This window comes from Leptonotus elevatus, chromosome 4, assembly GCF_054856555.1.
Source record: "Leptonotus elevatus isolate MCC_2025b chromosome 4, RoL_Lele_1.0, whole genome shotgun sequence".
Lineage (NCBI taxonomy): Eukaryota > Metazoa > Chordata > Actinopteri > Syngnathiformes > Syngnathidae > Leptonotus > Leptonotus elevatus.
The window spans coordinates 22717557-22737025 of NC_141242.1; the positions used below are offsets into that span (position 1 = coordinate 22717557).

Here is a 19469-nt window from a genome sequence, read left to right on the forward strand (position 1 = left end):
GATGATGATGATGATGATGATGCTTTATTATAGAGTCAAAGTCCAACCACAAACAAACCAACTCCACAATAAAAATAGAGGAGTAAAAATACACACATACCAAAATACACTAGGAAGCATCATATAAAAGACAACAATATCAATGTTTCCAGAACTGGGACTGGTATCGTGTAGCACTTCAACTGATGTTTGACAAGCGTGCAATAATTTCATTATTCGAGTCATTTAGTCGACGGACAAATTTAAACATCAGATTTCTTAGTGTCTCTTGCAATGTGTTAACCCTTTCAGTTACAAACATTTCACTCGCTCTCGTCCATCGAGATCTATTTAGTAATACTCTCAGTGCATCATTATATGCTATCTTGGTTTTTTGCAAACTAGTTCGGCTATAATTTAACCACAGATGTGCCGTATACAGAGGAGTACAGTATGCTCCATCTGCACACCATCTGATCTAATTTTTCAAATAATTTCCTATGGTCAAATGCCTTAGAAGCATCTATAAAACTAAAAAACAAAACAGATGAATTATTGCTTGGAATAGCGCTTCTTTCTCACAGTCAGTAGATCTGGGTTCAAATCACTGTTGGAACATCTCTGTGTAGAGTTTGCATGCTCTCCCCGTCCTTCTGTGGGTCTTCCTCCCACATCCCCAAAACATGCATGTTGGATTTAAAGAAGACTTTAAATTGTCCATAGGTGTAAATGTGAATGTGAACAGTTATTGAGCAGGGAGGGGAGGGGTTGTGCAGAAAAATGTCCCACCCAGCAGGTACTAGATAGCCCCAAGAACAACATGAGTAGGCCACAAGTCTGTTCTAAAAAACGCTCAGCAGTGATGGAACACTGACTTAATACGAAGAATTAAAACAAAAGAAGAATGTTTACATATATTTACTGACTTACTGACTGACTGACTTACTTACTTACTTACTTACTTACTTACTTACTAACTTACTTAACTTAAATTGGTACATGTTTCTTCTGTACCAAGTACCGCTAGTCTGGATTTTGTTTAAAAATATAATAGACTGTGTTTAGTGGGGAAATTCTGTTTTTATTTTCCCAAATATTTCCAAAAAGGTAATTTCAGAGCTGTCAATTTACTACTGTCAGAATCTTGGTGTCAGAATATCGGCGAAACTTCGGGGCAAATATTTTGCGAGGTATTTTTGTGGACAACTGATCCAACTTAGGCAATTTTTTTTCACAGCACTACTCCATATACTGTTTGTAAAATACTTACAGTATTTCACAAACGCGAGTACGCCAGAGGCCAGTGGTAGGGAACCCTGGTCCTTAAGAGTCACTGTCCTGCCTTCCGTTTTCCATGTCCCCCTCCACAAACACAGCTGATTCATGAACAAGATCATTATCAGGCTTTTACAGAGCTTGTTGATTAGCTGATCATTTGAGTCAGCTGTGTTGGAGGAAAGCGACAAATTTCGACTTAGGCGTATACTGTATTCCATTTTGTTGCCTATGGTTTAGATAATGGCTGTGTGTTGAGTTATATTTAAACAGTAAATGTATGCTATTATACAAGCAATACACTGACTACTTTACATTAACCTGGCAATAGCCAGGTTGTTATTGTGATTCACTCAAGGGAATTCTCCACAACATCAACAATCTGGGACTGCTCCACGGTGATTTGCTCGGGAAAGGTGGGACATTCTGTACAATACTTTCAGCTGATTGGACAATGCAGCATCTTGTACACGTTGTTTTGACCAATCACAGCCACGGATGAAAATGTCGTTTACAAAAACGTGAAAGGTTAGGAGTAACGCAGACTTACTTTAATTTCTTCATATACTCTTAAAATATGTCATTACTCAGTTAATCTCAAAGAGTAATCCACTAAAATAATTACATATATTTGTTTTGTTATTTCAACCTTGGTTGATTATTATTTCAAGGCACTTTACATCAATCAGGACTAGATGGATGCTCCTCATTGAAAAACAAGGAAACCCCGCATGATTAAGCACTATAGCCGCTTTTCCCCCGCAGGAACTTTGGGGTAAATTTACGGGGCCAGCCCCGTATGTGCACGTCTCCACTGCAGAACCAGGCCGCATTTACAGGAATTTACGGGGATGAGCGGAGGTCCTACTCGAGAGTAGGTACTCCGCCGGCCCGATAAACTCCCGATCGGGCTTTCGTGTTGATTGGCTAAAAATTAATTAGTATAAAAAATGATCTGACCTTCATGCGCGACGATGATGCATTCTCGGCTTAAGACTCTTCCACCAAAACAATTATATTAGTAATCCTTTGCCTGTTTTCATTCCACTCTACTGTTAGCCTTTTAAAATTCTTCATCCAGACGCCGTCTCCTCGCACTCAAACCATCCATCCATGCCAAGTACATAAAATAAAAAGCAGAGAAAACAGCAACCAACTAAAGTTTTTCTCTTTCCTCGTTGTGATTTTCGTTGTGCGGTGCTTGGGTAACGTCACAGGAGAAACCGTTGCACGGCGTTTACGTGTCGATCGAAACTCGTAACGTTGCAAAATGGGTCGTACTCTGCAGTGGAGACACAGCCATACGCGGGCCGGTTGAGAGGACGGTTCCTGTGAAAGTCCCTACCCGCCTCCCCATACCCGAACGTCCTGAGTTGGAAACGCGACTTATGTGTCAGAGGTAAGAAAAAAGTTTCTAACACTTATGTTAATGTTTCTCTCTGCAGGTCTGACTGTCTTCCTGAGTATGATGGTAGGAGCGTTCATATGGGGTGGTCTCGCAGACAAAGTTGGCCGTCGACGCTGTTTGGTTGTGGCCTTAGCTATAGACTGTGTCTTCGTCTTCCTGTCCTCCTTCGCCCAGAGCTATGGCTTCTTCCTCTTCTTTAGGCTGCTGTCAGGCATTGGGTAACTCATGCGCATAACTACACAAACACAACATTTTTTAATCTGAATCAGTTTCTGGATGAACATCTTATTCTTCTTTTCACACATGGACACAGAAAATACGGAGATAATGTGAATCACGATTCTGAAGATCTTGATTTGAATCTGGGTTCCGGCATTCCAGTGTGCAGTTTGCCTGTTCTCCCCATCACACTGTAAAAAAAAAAAAATCCTGTTAATTTACAGTACAGTACTAGCAGCAGAATTAAGGTTCCCACAACCATGTTTGACAGTGGGCATGATGTTCTATAGGGTTGGAGAGTCCCCGCCCCCTTTTTTTTTACACCAAATTAAGGATATCTGATCATAAAATAGGAGACCAAAAATATTCCACTTGTCCAAATGACCATTCACAAAGGCCAAGTGGCCTTTTGTGTGTTTGCTTGGTTTGTGACCGTGGAAACCAGCTTGAGAACAGATTCACATATTTGGTTTTGGTGGTAATCCTAGATCAATGAGCTCCTTTGTTTTAGCCATGACAACTTTTCCTAATCAATCAGGGTCAGGGTAGGATGCTTTAGAAGAGCTTGGACTATTTGAAATAATATTTGAAAGTTTAAAATTTCCCATAGACTTTGACAGTTTGCAAAGTGTATGAATAATTTTGGTCATGCCACTTTATGTTCAAATGTAAATAAGAGCTGAGTGATGATGTCTGACACCTGTGTGATTTCCAATCCAGACAAACTTGCTGGTTCGCCACCCTTAAAATAATGGCCAAAGTCAATTTATTTTTGTCTTATACATTTCCTCCGTCTTCTAGGAATTCCTAACAAAATTCTATATTCAAGTTAGCTTTGTTGACTATTTTCCAGGACATTTTTTTTCTTAAACTTCTTGTCTTGAACAAATTAGTTTTATTAAAATAAAAACCGGCACTTTCCAGAAAAGTGGAAATTGAGCATTGCGCTTTCTGTGAAGTCAATGATGTGTGCAGTCACCCCAATGCATTGTAATTTGTACTGCTTACCAAGATCTAGTGATCCCCAGTCCCAGCAACACATTCAACTTCCACTATTTTCCAGTGTCATTAAGCAGATGAATTGTCTTTTTGCAAGTAGTCCATAAGTTTGGTCCTACGACACGATTTGTAGCACCACTTTTAGCCCTTGATCTTTTACCACAGAGACTGGCGGGCATCCATTTCACCAGAGGTGTTAAATAATCAATCTTGGATTTACTTGTTCTGGCTCATCATACTGAGTGTGGATTGGTGACAATGCCTGGCTTGAAAGCAGGTCCGTTCTCTGTGGTAGCTGTATCATGTCTGGCATTGTGATCATTTTGACTCAGTAGTTTTTTTAACCAACATTTACCACCGCCAAAACCATTAACTTCTCATCAGTTAATTAATGTAACTGCATTTAATAAATATTTTCTTTGTCGCCATCTGATGTCTAACAATAAATATTATATTATCTTTCCTTGAGCCGTGAAGCTCATATAATTTATTTACTGCCGCATGCACGCAGTTTGGTGTTTGATTGCAGGAACCAAGCACAATGCTTAAGCTCAGAATAACTCCAGTCCGCTGGGATTCACACACTCAGAAATCAGGTCACGGCACAGCGCAAATGATCCCATCCACAAACAGCTTGCACCACATCAATAAACGTCGTGTAGGTGTAGCTTGTCTGCCACATCCTACCTTATTGTACGTGTGTAATAACCATGGGTCTTCACGTGGTTGTACAAATGTATTTAGCAAATGGAAACCACACGTGTACTGTTGGTGTAGGTACCTGTGTGGTACGTTGTTGCAGGTTGACTTGTTTTCAATCGTTTTGGAATTATATACTATTAATGGTAGTACTACCCTTTCATTCATCCATTTTTATACTAGCTGACTTCAGGCAAGAAGCAGCTTGTACACTGCAGACATTTTTTTCAGATTTTTCACACACAAAATTTGATTTGGGCACAAAAAAACATATGCAAAAATTATTTTAGCCAATTATCTTAAGAGGGTGATGATGTGCAGCTTAGAGTTTTCAGTTAGCCTAACATTCATCTTTTTGGGAGGAAGCTGGTGAAGCCAGTACAACCGCATGCAAGGGGCAACATACAAACTCCCAACAGAAAAGAATAAGCCAAGAATCAAAGCCATAAACTGTCAAATGAGAGTCAGATTCCCACTACTGATAATTAATAAATAATAACTTTTAAGTATAACTAATGACAGATTATCAGAGATAAATTAAAAAACGTATACTATTTGAAAAAATAATTTAAATGAGTTATATAAGTATGCATTCTGATCAGCTATGAACATACATGCATATTTATTTATTTATTTGTTTGTTTATTTATCTGCAGATAACAAAGGATTAGCATTAACCAAATAATCAAATTGTACAGGAAGAGGGGACTGTATTGTAGTGGTCCAAGTGGGATTTGTTGTTGTTTGATGATGGACAAACACATTCCTTTTTCATAACTTTTATTTCCATTATTTTTTTTAATTACAGCTTGTGTGTATTTCATGCAAGTTTAATAAATTGTTTTAATATGGGGAAAACAATTCTATGCAAATAACAGCTGTAGTTAAAAGAGTCCATCTATTTTTCAGTATCGGTGGCACAGTGCCGATCGTCTACTCGTACTTCTCCGAGTTCCTCCAGAGTGACAAGCGAGGAGAGCATCTTTCCTGGTTGTGTATGTTTTGGATGATTGGTGGGATTTATGCCTCTTTCACTGCCTGGGGAATCATTCCCAGATATGGTAAGATCCTAATAATTCATTGTAATTGTAGCTACATTTGCAATACAACTTGGTGCACAATCTTAAGCTTAACAATGTATTTGTGCTTGTATTTTGTGTAGGTTGGGGGTTCAGTATGGGCACAGAGTTCCAGTTTCACAGTTGGAGGTTGTTTGTTCTTGTTGCGGCTCTTCCTGCCATCGCCTCTCTGGTCGGACTAACATTCATGCCTGAGAGCCCTCGCTTCTTGCTTGAGGTCAGATTGCCACCATGTTTGGGCTCCATGCTCATTTTTGCTAAACAATTTCAACGCAGCCATCTGACTTGACTTTAAAATTCAACTAGGAGTTCATTCAACAATGTAATGTGTGTCAAATGACATTAAATTTGCAAGCGCATTGAAAATGTCGATCTACAGACACTAAGAATCCACCTGTGGACTTGCTGTGTGAAATTAGTGCTAACATTGTGATTTCATTTGGAGCAGAATGCCAAGCACGATGAAGCATGGATGATTCTGAAGCAGGTCCACGACACCAACTGGAGAGCCAAAGGACAACCGGAAAAAGTCTTCACTGTGAGTAAATACTGTAGCTATATCTAATATCCATATGGATAGTATTGCAAATGCAAAGTATCCAGAAACAGTCTACTCAACTTTAAGTTAAATTCAACATTAAAGTTCCAGCTCTGACCAAGATGGTAATTACAAGCAAAAATTGGGGAAGGGTTGAAAAGGCTGCTTTCAAATGACATTTTCTTCCCTCATTGCCTTTTGAGTCACACGACAGACTCCTTCCCTTGGAACAAAAGAAAAGGTTAAGGAAAATGTCCAGTTTAATGCGTTTGATGCACAAACTCATACGATCTTTAATAAAGGCCCAGACAGTTCAACTAATCTATGAATCGCATTCAACGTCCCCCCCCCCCCCCCCCACACACAATTGATCACATTCAGTTACATTTAGTCTGGTTGAAGTTTTAAGATCATTTTAATGATAAAACGGAACACTTTTTTAGTAGTCATTAATATTCTCAAGACGGCATTGAATATTCTACCATATCTGGAGGGCATAATTTAACTCATTCACTGCCATTGACGGCTATAGACGTCAAAAATGTATTTGATCTATTTCTATTAGTTTAACATTTCTCCCACTTTTGTTAACAAGAGTAATGAAAACCTAGATTTTTTTTTTATTGTATTAGAACAGAATTTGTAATTAATCGTGAGTTAAATAGTGAAGTCATGCGATTAATTACGATTACAAATTGTAATCGCCTGATGCCCCTAATTTTTCATAATCTTTTCTTAAAAAAAAAAAAAGATTATAAAAAAATAAAAATAATAATTACAATTATTTTTAATGTATTTTATTTTTTTTAAAGAAAAGATTATTAAAAATTTGGGCCGTTAGGATTTTAATCATAATTAATCGCATGACTTCACTAGTTAATTCACGATTAATCACAAATTTTATATCTGTTCTAAATGTACAAAAAAAATTCTAGGTTTTCATACTCTTGTTAACAAAAGTAGGAAAAAAATGTTAAACTAATAGAAATAGTTCAAATGACTTTATGACGTCTATAACCGTCAACGGCAGTGAATGAGTTAAAAGAGTTAGATTTAAAGGGATATCATTTTTGCATTTACATGTAATTAGCTTCAGAGTTGTGTCGAAAAAGTGAAGAAATAAGACGTGTGCGTGATATTATGAACATCCTTAAGGATCATCTGCATTAGCCCAGAAGTTTGTTTTCCTTGCTTCTATTTGAGGAAATAAAAAATTACACCATTGGAGATGTCGAAGAATTTTAATTGGTCGTGGGACAAAGATAAGATTAGCATATCACCTCTCATTTACCTTCTTCAGGTGACACACATTAAGGCTCCAAAGACAGCAGAGGATGAGTTAATTGAAATTCAAAGTGCTACAGGAACAGCTGTTCAACGCTGGGCTGTCCGCTCGCTTACGCTCTGTAAACTGGTATGTACATTACACACAGTACAGTTCCATTGTATATATTTTAAATGTAATACAGAAAACTGATTCCAATGACAAATGTATTACGTCTCACAACCCTTAAAGGAGAAGTCAACCTTAAACATTTCTTGACAATTTGTTATATGTGACCTCACTAGTCTAAACATGACATTCTGATTAATATTACATCTGTGGAATATGAGTTATAAAGCAAAATCCAACCATTTTTATCCATCTCAGCGGGCGGCCATTTTGCCACTTGCTGTCGACTGAAGATGGCATCAACATTGATCAGGGCTCAGGCAACGACCAATCACAGCTCATCTGTTTTCCGAAGCTGAGCTGTGATTGGTTGTTACCTGAGACCTGAGCAACTGTGCTGTCATTTTCACTCGACAGCAAGTGGCAAAATGGCCGCCTTATGATACTGTTAAAAACGACTGGATTTTGCTGTTTAACTCATATTCCACTAACTTAATATGAAGCAAAATAACGTATTTAGACAAGTGGGTGTGCATAGACCATACTATCAAAAACAATTTGGAGTGGTTGACTTCCCCTTTAAATTGCTGCTCTGGAGTAATGCTGAACTTCCCAAGCAGACAATGGACCTCATTGACTAACAGTCGGCGTTGCTACAGTTACATTGAAAAAGTACATGAAGTAACATAATTACTTTACTGATTAATTGAAGTCAAATTAAAAGTTACGTTATTAGTTACATTGAAAAGGTGCAAACACCGCCTCAGCAAAAAAATGGCAGCCAGTTTTGCTCATACTTAATAATAATGTAGAGTATTTAGCCTTCAACCCAAAGTGGGCTATTGATTTTGTGGAGCTGATTATTGGTCAACAATAGCCACTCACAGAATATGAGAAAATGGCTTATTATTGTTGTTTCTATCATTTATAGTCCATATCTTGTTTCTGGTGATTATATTTTTTATGTTTTTGGATTTGTTTTAGTTTTGCTCGTTCCTTTTTTGACTAGGAAAAAGTCAAACAATTGTATTTAAAAACTGCAATTTAAACAGCCACTCTTTTGTGGGGGATTCAATTTAAGCCTTTTTTTATTTTTTGTTTGTTTGCTATGGTAAATTTTATTGCTGTAGTGTAGCAGTCACCTAGTTTGTTGTCTCAGTGTCTCAGACATTCTGAATGAGGCATCAACAAAAATAGAACCCCACGTGTCAGCGTTATGGTTGACTAGTGATTAGTCCAGGGTGTACCTCATCTCTCACCATATGTCATCTGGGATGGATTCCAGCTTACTCTATAACCCTGAACAGGATAAGCAGTATACTGTGTGAAATTGTGTGGATCCAATGAGAAAGTTGAATTCAATGTCGATTTTTTGTAATATGTACAGTATTTGTGTTTTGGTTGCAGGTACTAAAGAACGTACTTTCTCTTTTTTCTGCTGAGCTGAGATTTGCCACTCTCTTTATGGCAATCATTTGGTTCTGCATGGCGTTCAGGTTTGTTCACACTTTCACCCGCACATACAACTTTCCAGTCATTGCATTATGAACACCTAATTTTTTTTGGTCACACGGCTTTGTCACAGCTACTATGGTCTGTCGGTGTGGTTCCCAGACATGATCAAGCACCTTCAAAATGAGGAGTACGAGTCCAGAGTCAAGGTAATGTACAGTGAAATATAATTCTATCCATCCAAATATCTCCATGTAATTATGTAGATATTATTTTTTCATATTAAACTTTTTTCTGTAGGTTGATATGTGTATTCTATGACATCACTTAAGAACTTCCACTGTAAAAAATGGGGAGTGATATTTACTTAGTTTTTTTAAACTTATGACCTTCAGCTTGGGAGACAGCCACTCAACCACCTGAGCCATGCCACTCTTGTTTGCCACCATACTGCACTGTGTCCAAAGGAGACCAAAAATGCTCTTCGAGGTACGAGGATTGCACCTGACACCAGCAATATACTAACACACCACAAGAGTGGTGTGGGCGCAGGTGGTAGAGTGGCTGTCCCCCAACCTGAAGGTTGTGGGTTTGTTCCTCAACCCTTGAGTAGCTTTTTTTAAACTAGTAAAATGTTCTTAAAACTCTTCTTGCAAAATGTACTTAGAATTTCTGAGTTAAAACACTTAACTAGGTTTTTTCAAGTCTTTCATTTTCTTTTTTTAACAGTCTATGTAAATCACAGATCCCATCTGTGAAATGTTAATTTTGTCCATAGTATTTGTTAACTTATAATCAGGGTTGGGAGAGTTACTTTCAAAATGTAATCCATTACAGTTACAAGTTACCTGCTAAAAGCAATGTAATCCAAGTACCATAATATTAAAGTAATGTAACTGGATTACTTTTGGATTACTCCAATATTGAGTATGCTCATGAAGACAAAATAAAAATAAATATCACCACAATATATATTCTATACAATGTGCTCCTGCTATTTGCGGGTGATAGGGACCCGGGCAGCCTACAAATAGCAAAAATCCTAGTGTAATTAAAAAGCATGTAGGCTATTGATTGATTAATTGATTGATTGATTGATTGATGACCATATGCTGTTTTCGAACTGTCACTGGAAGCAACCACACCACAGATAGATGGATGGATGGATACATGGATAGATAGATAGATAGATAGATAGATAGATAGATAGATAGATAGATAGATAGATAGATAGATAGATAGATAGATAGATAGATAGATAGATAGATAGATAGATAGATAGATAGATAGATAGATAGATAGATAGATAGATAGATAGATAGATAGATAGATAGATTCCGTTACTCCCCAAGCCTGCTTATAATACTTCACACTGACAGATATTGTCATTATAATCATTTATTTTCATTAGACTAGTTCATCAATATTTGTATCTGTCTTCAGGTATTCCATAAAGAGAAAGTGGAGAACTTCCATTTCAATTTTTCTCTGGAGAATCAAGTCCATAAAGAAGGGGAGTACATCCATGACAAGTAGGTGCCACCTTGCCATTCCCTTAGGTTGTTTAATTGACATTTATATGAGTTGCAATTTAAATCAAATCACGAGGTTACTGAACGCATATCAAAATATGACATGTTGAAATTACTTCACCTTCTCGACACAGCCCTCCTCAGTCAAAGTATTGTAAATCATCTTTTTGGGAAGTGTACAGCATCTGCATCAGCATATCAGCCATTTCATTTCAAGAGCATGCTGTGCTGTATGTGAAACATTAGTTAGTGATTGCTCATTTCGCTCTTGCATACAGGCCTACCGATAGCTAAATGTTTAAGCTGTGACGCTGATAAACCTTCTGAGGTTTACGCGCAAGCGTCATTTAAATGCTGGATACTGACATTTTGTACGGTGTACTTAGAATAGATCGATAAACTGCGGATTAATGCCAGAGACCTTATAAAGCACCCAGTGAGTTGAAAGATTTGCTCTAGTGGTCAATGTTGATGTTGTATTGTGATACTGTATTTTGATACAGACAAAGTCATATTTTCAGAGTCCGCATTAAAACGACTTTCCATGACAAGCTGATAATTATGCGTCGTTACGTTCCTGTCAGTTTCAGCTTGAAACAGGCAAAAAGCTCACAATATAATTCAAGCATTGCCTTGACTGTATATTTTTCACTGAAATTGTTTGTAGTTAAGGCTTAGTCTTATATTGTTTAGAAATGTTATGCTAATCTAAGCGCAGGTGTTTACAGGACTTACCCACAATAACCACTACAGACGTACAGCGCCTTTTATCTTATTTATGTTTTCAGTATATTTTGAAGTCATCTTCCAATGAACCAAGCAGCAATTTAGAGAAGGGCTTTAGGACTAGATCTACACTTTGTTTACATACACACACACGTACGATCCTGGATAGTGATAAAGCAGAAAATATTGAAAATAGAAAATATGTACTGCAGTTCCTGTTGATTTTAATGTGCTTGTCATTACTGTCAGATATAGACGGACAGGCTGGCAGACGTGGTGGCATTGACATCCTCTCGGCTTCAGATGAAGCACAAAAAGTTCACAGTTTAAATAGGGGCTGCTTAACATTATGATTGAAGAGCGTTTCCCCATCTTACCTTGTATAGAATCAAATGTTGTCATTGGAATCTTTTTAATCCAAATGAAGAGTTAATTTTTCATTAACTCTTTTTAACAATATATATTTTTCCTTTTAATTGAATGACAGTATAATGTTCTGGTAAAGAGAGTGATTATGGATGGCAATGTGCACATTAAACACAGCAATTTTAATTTATTGTATTGCTAGTGTTTTGTTTTGTTTTAGAAAAAAAAAAGTTTTATTAAAAACCGGTACACATACTTGTCTAATTAGTCAAAACTATAAATATATGGCTGTTATATTGCACCATAGCAGAAAAGGGCAAACCATATTAGCCACAACTAACATTATGTCATTTTGTGTTATACGTGGGAATTTACATCACCAAATGTGTGTCAAAATATTAATTTCTATTCACAGCACATACATTTGTTAAGTAACACATTTGAATTTTGTAGCCGCTATTAAGGCTTTAAATCATCGGCGATATTTAATGACATAAAACAAAGTTTTCAGTATACAGTATGTGATTACTACTACTGTATATTACTTGACTTCTATGCTATTGCAGAATTAAAAAAAGACAGAATGTGACTTTACTTTAATACAACAACAAGTTTTCTGCTTAAAATATGATACCGCCATCATGTATACATACATGCATGGTGCTCATATCAATGCATGCGGCAAAGCTTGTTTGCATAGCGATTGTGATGGACCGCTATGTATTACTGAGACCATTCTGCTCCTTCTGCAATGCCCCAGCACTAGAAGTCCGAGTCCACGATTTCTTTGTCTCTTGGCTTGTTTGTGTGTCCCATCCCATGCCCATAGGTTCATCAAAATAGAACTGAAGTCTGTCAAGTTTGAGGACTCATTGTTTGAAGACTGTCTCTTTGAGGACATCAAGTCCACTGACACAGTGTTTGAGAACTGCACCATACGCAACACTGTCTTCACTAATACAGGTAGGTTCAGGTGAAGCAGCTCATGTTGATGAGGCTCACTGGTTTGGCTGGTATGTTTACTCAGTATTATGGTTTGAGGTAGAATGGAAAAAGTCACTTCACAGGGTTGGCCACCCTCTTGCAGCTTCATATACCACGTGAGTCAGAAATGATAGGAAATAGAATCGAAAGGGAATAGCAATAGAAAATATGTTTATAACCCAACCTACAAAATTTGTATTTCATCTTCAATGTTGGCCAGATGACCAGCATGTCGACTGCGGTTTGATTTGTTTAGTGGGTGAGATGAGCCATCCTGGAGCAATGGTTACTTTGAAGGGGAAGACTTGTAGTTTCGAGTTTTGTGACACCACTCTTGGTATTCTTTATTTTTCATTTCTATAGCCATGCTATCATGGAGGGACAATACCCTGAACCTCGCTTATTCGTTATGCTCTTTGCGATACTCTGTAGATCTGAAGGAGAAGTTCATTGACTGTAAAATGGAAAACAACACCTTTGAGCATGACAAACGTGGCTGCCACATGGACACTGGCGAAGAGAATGATGTCCTCATATATCTGGTCAGCTTCCTTGGCAGTCTTGCCGTGTTGCCTGGCAACATCATCTCCGCCCTCTTCATGGAGAAGATTGGCAGAGTCAAGATTATAGGTGATGAGGATTTTACTTTATTGATTCACCTGATGCGCATTTTTATACCTGAAAGATTCTGTGAGATTTGACAGCTTCAAGACATAAAACCATACAGAGCTCTACTCTCTGAATCATTGTGGAAATGAATTAATTGAATGCATTATTATTAATATAATTATTATTATTATGTTTTAGAAATTATTGCACTGGCCGACACAGCTATGGGGTTGGGGGCACATGAACAATCAGGGGTGAGGGCACAATTTCCATTTGGCCACTTACCAGTCCAGATGTGTTTCCGTCATGTCCAGGCTCTTGGGCAGGGGTCTGCAACCTGCGGCTCTGGAGCCACAGGTGGCTTTTAAATCCCTGTCCTGTGGCTCTGGAAATATATATTTATATATGTAGAAATTATTATTTTTATTTTTTGGGGGGATAAAATATTCTTTAAATTAATTATTATTTATTTACATAAAAAATAATAATTAATGTAAAAAAAAAAATCAGAGTCCACATTTTTAAGTTGTGAGAAAAAGGTAGATGAAAAAGTTTTGATAAATTACCTAAAAATACCCAAAAAAGGATGAGGAGAGGCAGAAAATTACCATATAATGTCCATTAAATTGCCAAAAATGTCAGTGAATTTTATTAACAAAAAGACGGAAAAGATCATGTTAAAAAAGTAACCATAAAACTTAAAATTAACATAAAGTATCCACATAATTGCCCCCCAAAAAAGGCAGATTTTTTTTTAAACTACAACTTTTAAAACTACCTATAACACATCCAAAAACAACAGAAGAAATCCTGAAATTTACCATAAAATGGCAGAAAATTGATAGCCAACAGGGCAGAAAAAAGTTACAAAAAAAAATAGCCATAAAATGTCCAAAAAGGATGGAGAGGCATAAAATGACCATAAAATGACCATAAAATGACCATAAAATGTCCACAAAATATCCAAAGGCACGGCAAGGCAAGTTAATTGTATAGCACGTTTCATACACAGGGCAACTCAATGTGCTTTACACAAGGAAAAACAACACTTATAAGCATCGACAAACACAGTAGTTAACAGAGCAAAAAAAGAGAAAACAAAAAAATTAAGTCTGAAAGATAAAAAAATAAAAAATCCAAAAAAGGGAAGGGTAAAGGTAGAAGAAAATGAATGTCTACGTATTGGATGATGCTCTCCTATTTTTGTGTTGTGGTGCAGCTCTAATTAGCTCTTGGGCCCTTAGTACATTAGACTAACACTAACATACTGACTTAAATGCTTTGTGGCTCCTGACAGATTTTCTGTTATTTATTTAAAATGTCTGTTTTGACAGTAAAGGTTGCTGAGCCCTGCTCTAGGGCGCGACTAGTGCCCAGTAGTTTTAAAGGGAATGAAAGAAGGCTGTGACCACTCCCACAGAAACGCAGCCCCACCACTTGCAAAACTGTTACCTTGCACCCATCTGTGAAATTACTAATATCAGATCGAACCTCCTGCATCGATGCCACGCACAACGCCATATTTGTGTTTGTCACAAAAATAGTCTTTACCACCTTATATGGGTTGTGGAAGAATTTATTTTGAGTCGAATATTATCGGATGAACAGCCAAGTTGTCAAAGTAACAGTTTGTCATTTTAATTGGAATTATCGTCTCCTTAGGTGGCTCAATGCTGATCTCAGCAGGTTGTACCTTTTTCCTCTTTCTGAGCTTCAGCCAATCTGCTATCATCGCCCTACAGTGTCTCTTCTGTGGCGTCAGTGTGGCTGCATGGAATGGCATCGAGGTGGTGACAGTAGAGCTGTACCCTGCTTCTAAAAGGTATCCTGGTTTTGTCACAACTGTCCTGTTCAACTGCATGGGCATGCAGAATGGTTGATTTGTATGTCTGTTTATGCTAAAACAAAGGTTTTTGCTGTGCAACTGGGGAGTTTGAAAAACTCCCCCTGTGATTGTTTTTGACAATGTAGCCTGACAGAAATGAATTTCAGTGGACATACAGAGAGACAGAACAAACATGAGAAATAGGGATTTGAACCACCCCCATGGTTCTAAGTGTGTGATGGAGGAGGTTAGACTCCTGTGGACCAGGCTAGTATGGCTAGAAGACCACAGAGAAAAGGGGACAGCCGTACCCCGCCCCACTGCTAAAATCGCCCAGGACACCAGACTTTCCTACCAAGCTGTTAAAGAGACAGTGTATTATTTAGCGCCATCTAGTGGTGAACTAATAATTAATTCATTTTAAAACCCCACTAATATACGGAAGCGTATCATTCATTTGAGAAAAAAAACCCTGAAAATTATTTTAGAAAACAGGGGGGAAATGACTCAGGAAAAACAGGGGGAAAATATTTAGAAAAACAGGTAAAAAAAAAATTAAAAATAAATACATAAATGAAAAAAATACTCAGAAAAACAGGGGCAAATATTCAATAAAACACAATCTAAAAAATAAATACATTTAAAAACAGAGCTCCCCCAAAAATTTTCAGTAAATGCAATACGCTTCTGTAGAAAAAAAAATAAAAAATGCATAGCTCCCCAAAAATTTGTCAGAAAAAGAGGATTTTTTCCCCCCAAGAGAATTCAATATGCTTCCGTACTAACAATATGCAAACATGCAACACCATTTCTACTTCATCAAAGCTATTTTAAGCTTGGAAAAAAAATCTTCTTACATCTGTGTCTGTGTCCCAGGGCAACAGCCTTCGGCGTCCTGAATGCTTTCTGTAAGCTTGCGGCGGTTCTCGGCAGCTCCATCTTCGCCAGTTTTGTGGGCATCACCAAAGCCATCCCCATCCTGCTGTCATTTGCCGCACTGATCTGCGGCGGCATGGTTGCCCTCAGACTGCCTGACACACGAGAGAAAATTCTCCAGTGAGGTCACTTGAGGTTCAGGAATGAGAGCGAGCGTTGAAGACATTCTGTATTTGCTTGATGTTGAAGTCTTGGCAGCACCAATTGACTTTTACTGCACTTTTCTTTCCAAAGCAAGGATAGAAACACCTACCACTTTTCAAAATCAAAATGCCATCTTCTAATGTTTATTTTTCATGTTGACAATGTGTGTTTAGAGAAGCTGATCAGATAGTGTGTGATGAGATGTTTTTAAGATCAGAGATGGGATGATGTTGCCATAATGTGTGAAAATAATATTCCTACACTAATTAAAATGACGGGCACATTCATTATGATGACACAAGTCACATGTTCTAATTGATCATCATTCCACATTGTCTGTGTTAAATATGTAATGTGAAATGACCTTACAAGGCGATTTAAGGATGGAATTGTCTCAGTGACAACAAACTCAATTTTTTATTGAAATTGTGATTGGCTAAAAATCCAGCTGGTCCAAATGCCATTATTTGTTAAATATTAACCTGTTTCAGTTCTATTGACTGGAATTATTGGTACATGTAGGGCAGAATAAACGATGCTAATTGAATCAATAATAATCTAAATTTTTAGGTATTCTTTTATGGCTACATCACACGTATGTCTTTGGCCAGAATTTTGCCAAATATCAAGTTTTTATAACCATAGTCGGTTATGTATTATTATTTATAGCTGCTTTACATTGAGGATGTTTATTTTTATACTGACACTATTAGATAGGTGTAATGTGTTAAATATTCATCCATATATTTTATAGATATCCTGTGGATGACCATTCAGACACATACAGACTGTCACTGAATGGGAAATGAACCCACTGAACTGTCAATGACTTCATTTTGTGTGTGTGTGTGTGTGTGTGTGTGTGTGTGTGTGTGTGTGTGTGTGTGTGTGTGTGTGTGTGTGTGTGTGTGTGTGTGTGTGTGTGTGTGTGTGTGTGTGTGTGTGTGTGTGCGTGTGTGTGTGTGTTTGCCGCAAATAAACAAATTTGCAAAAAAAAATTCTTTAACGAATTTTACTTATTTGCATGCCCAACATTTGAATGAAGTAAATCTCTAGTAGTGTCAGTCAAAAATAACATGCTTACCTTTGTAAAGGAAAAACATTTAATACAATTTATGAAATCCCGAAACTGTGCAGGTGTGTCTAATGTCTAAACTGTTTTTTTGTTAACAGGCATGTGATAGTTGCATTCCAAGCAGCTCATACAATTAATTTATCAACACACTAACTACGTAAGACATATACAAACGCATACGAAAGAACGCTTCATGTGTGGGTGATGGAGCCAAATGTTATTTTTCTTGTAAAATTTGATGTTGACGTATTTATTGCAAGTGGTTCTGTACCGCAATTGGTTGTGTAAGTGACTAACTGCATGTTTGTCTAACGTTTTCTTGTTTGTATGTATGTCAACGTGCACCTTTAAAAATGTCCTCACCTGGTCTTTGCTTCCTCTAAAGTATAAATCATTCATCTTTCTGCATATGACTCACATCTCATATTGGGTTACAAGTGACACATGTACACACATGTATGGAGACTAGGATTTGTTGTCACATGGCTAAATTGTCACATTGCAATTATCTTCTCGGCCAGAGGGCGCAACAAAAAAGTGGCATACTAGTTTTTGTCATATATAAAGTAATATCCTGTCTGAGAAGAGAATAATTGTGAGCTGAGCTGCAATCCAGTAAACGTCATGTCTCAGTCACTTTGGGGTAAGTTGTCACGTGACATAAAGGCAAGGAATGGGCCAATGAAAAAAGCATCACTGAGGCTGAGAGCCATGATCTACATGGCAGCAGTTCCTAAGAACTGTAATCCAATACATGCTGCATAATATTTTACGTTAACATTTGTTCAATGCTATGCTCAACAATTTTACAAAATAAATTATAAACTTTATGTCTGACTTCAATGTTCACTTTCAAGTAAAACAAAAAAATGGGAGAACAACATTAAGTTGGTCCTTATTTCATTAGTTCTCAAATCCAGTGTGACATCTTACTCCATGTAGTGAGACAACATACCCAATGTCACAAGTTCACACTCTCTTTTTGATTGCTATAGCTCTGCACTGACACAAAATATGAAAATTACATCAATACAAAAATATTCCTGAGACTTTTGTCTTACATGTGGTATACATTTTGTTTCTATATGATGTATTGATTCCTAGAAATATATAAAGTTGGAAGAAGTGTGACATCAAGCCCCGGTCTCCTCATACTCGGCATTCTCCAAAGACAAAAATAAGCTGATTTCACTTTGTTGCTTAGCTCTGGTTGTGTCCTTTCATGGATGACCTCTGATGACACTTGGTCACTTGCTGTGTGCAGATCTACGAGCTTTAGGTGAACATACATGAGCTGTTACCAAACAAAAACATACATAACAACAACACTTTCATTACGCCGCTTTGCTTCAATTCAGTGAGTGAACTTAAGGTTGGTTACCTGCCACCTCCGCAGTCTGCATGTCGACTTGGCCATTGCAGCATGTACAGTAGGACATAATTAACAACATACATGTCAGACATAACGGTGTAAGAGAAGCTTCTGACAACCTGAAAGCATCCAAAACAAACAGAGCAATACTCTTGATGTTCTATAATTTTGCTGTTGCTGCTAAATTTAATTTAGGAAATACTTATGATGAATCTTCAAATATTTTGTTAAGAGTTTCAGAAAAGTAATCAGAATCTTGTTACCACAAAGTCTATTCCCTTGAAAATATTCCACACCATTACCACACAGTCAATGAGCCAATCAAATGCAAATTTTGTTTAAGTTTTCAAATTTCGGTTGTGTGCATATTTTTTTGATCTTGCTGATTTTTATATTTTATACAATTGTGCTATCAGCAGTTATTTGACTTTCAATCATAATTGCTGTTGCAATGTGGCGCAAAAAAAAAAAGAGAAGCAAATCAGCAAATGTTGTGAGTATCTTGATTTCATTTTTGATGTCATAACACCAATAACCAAATTGTTCATGACAGTGGAATAGTACACAAAATATTTACGGATTTTTTTTTTTTCTCGTATCATTATTTTTGTCTGGAACAAGTGAAAGCGAAGCTCACAGTTGGTTTTGTTCCAAGTGCTAGTGATTGAATTTATTGTTTATCATTTCATTGTTGGTTTATGGTTTGATTTGATTTCTATTTATTACATGTGTGTATTGGTGGCAATGATAAATCTGATCATTAAAGCAAAATTGTCAGTGCTTTGCCGTCTTTGAACTAGATTTATTAACCCTATGACCAAAACAAGACATTCATACACATCCTTTTTACATAATATTG

General features: G+C 37.2%; 1 protein-coding gene across 1 annotated transcript in view; it reads left to right on the forward strand.

Moving 5' to 3' along the window:
• The window catches only part of LOC147176047 (synaptic vesicle glycoprotein 2B-like), a 32649-nt gene extending 13259 nt beyond the window's left edge, over positions 1-19390 (forward strand). Inside the window, exons 4-15 of the mRNA XM_086073424.1 lie at positions 2700-2880; positions 5489-5640; positions 5742-5875; positions 6107-6196; positions 7497-7610; positions 8997-9085; positions 9175-9250; positions 10485-10573; positions 12495-12628; positions 13082-13279; positions 14921-15080; positions 15960-19390. Coding sequence (XP_085929550.1) covers positions 2700-2880; positions 5489-5640; positions 5742-5875; positions 6107-6196; positions 7497-7610; positions 8997-9085; positions 9175-9250; positions 10485-10573; positions 12495-12628; positions 13082-13279; positions 14921-15080; positions 15960-16143 — 1601 coding nt within the window. The 3' untranslated portion in view covers positions 16144-19390. The remainder of the gene's footprint in view (positions 1-2699; positions 2881-5488; positions 5641-5741; positions 5876-6106; positions 6197-7496; positions 7611-8996; positions 9086-9174; positions 9251-10484; positions 10574-12494; positions 12629-13081; positions 13280-14920; positions 15081-15959) is intronic.
• Positions 19391-19469: the final 79 nt, after the last annotated feature.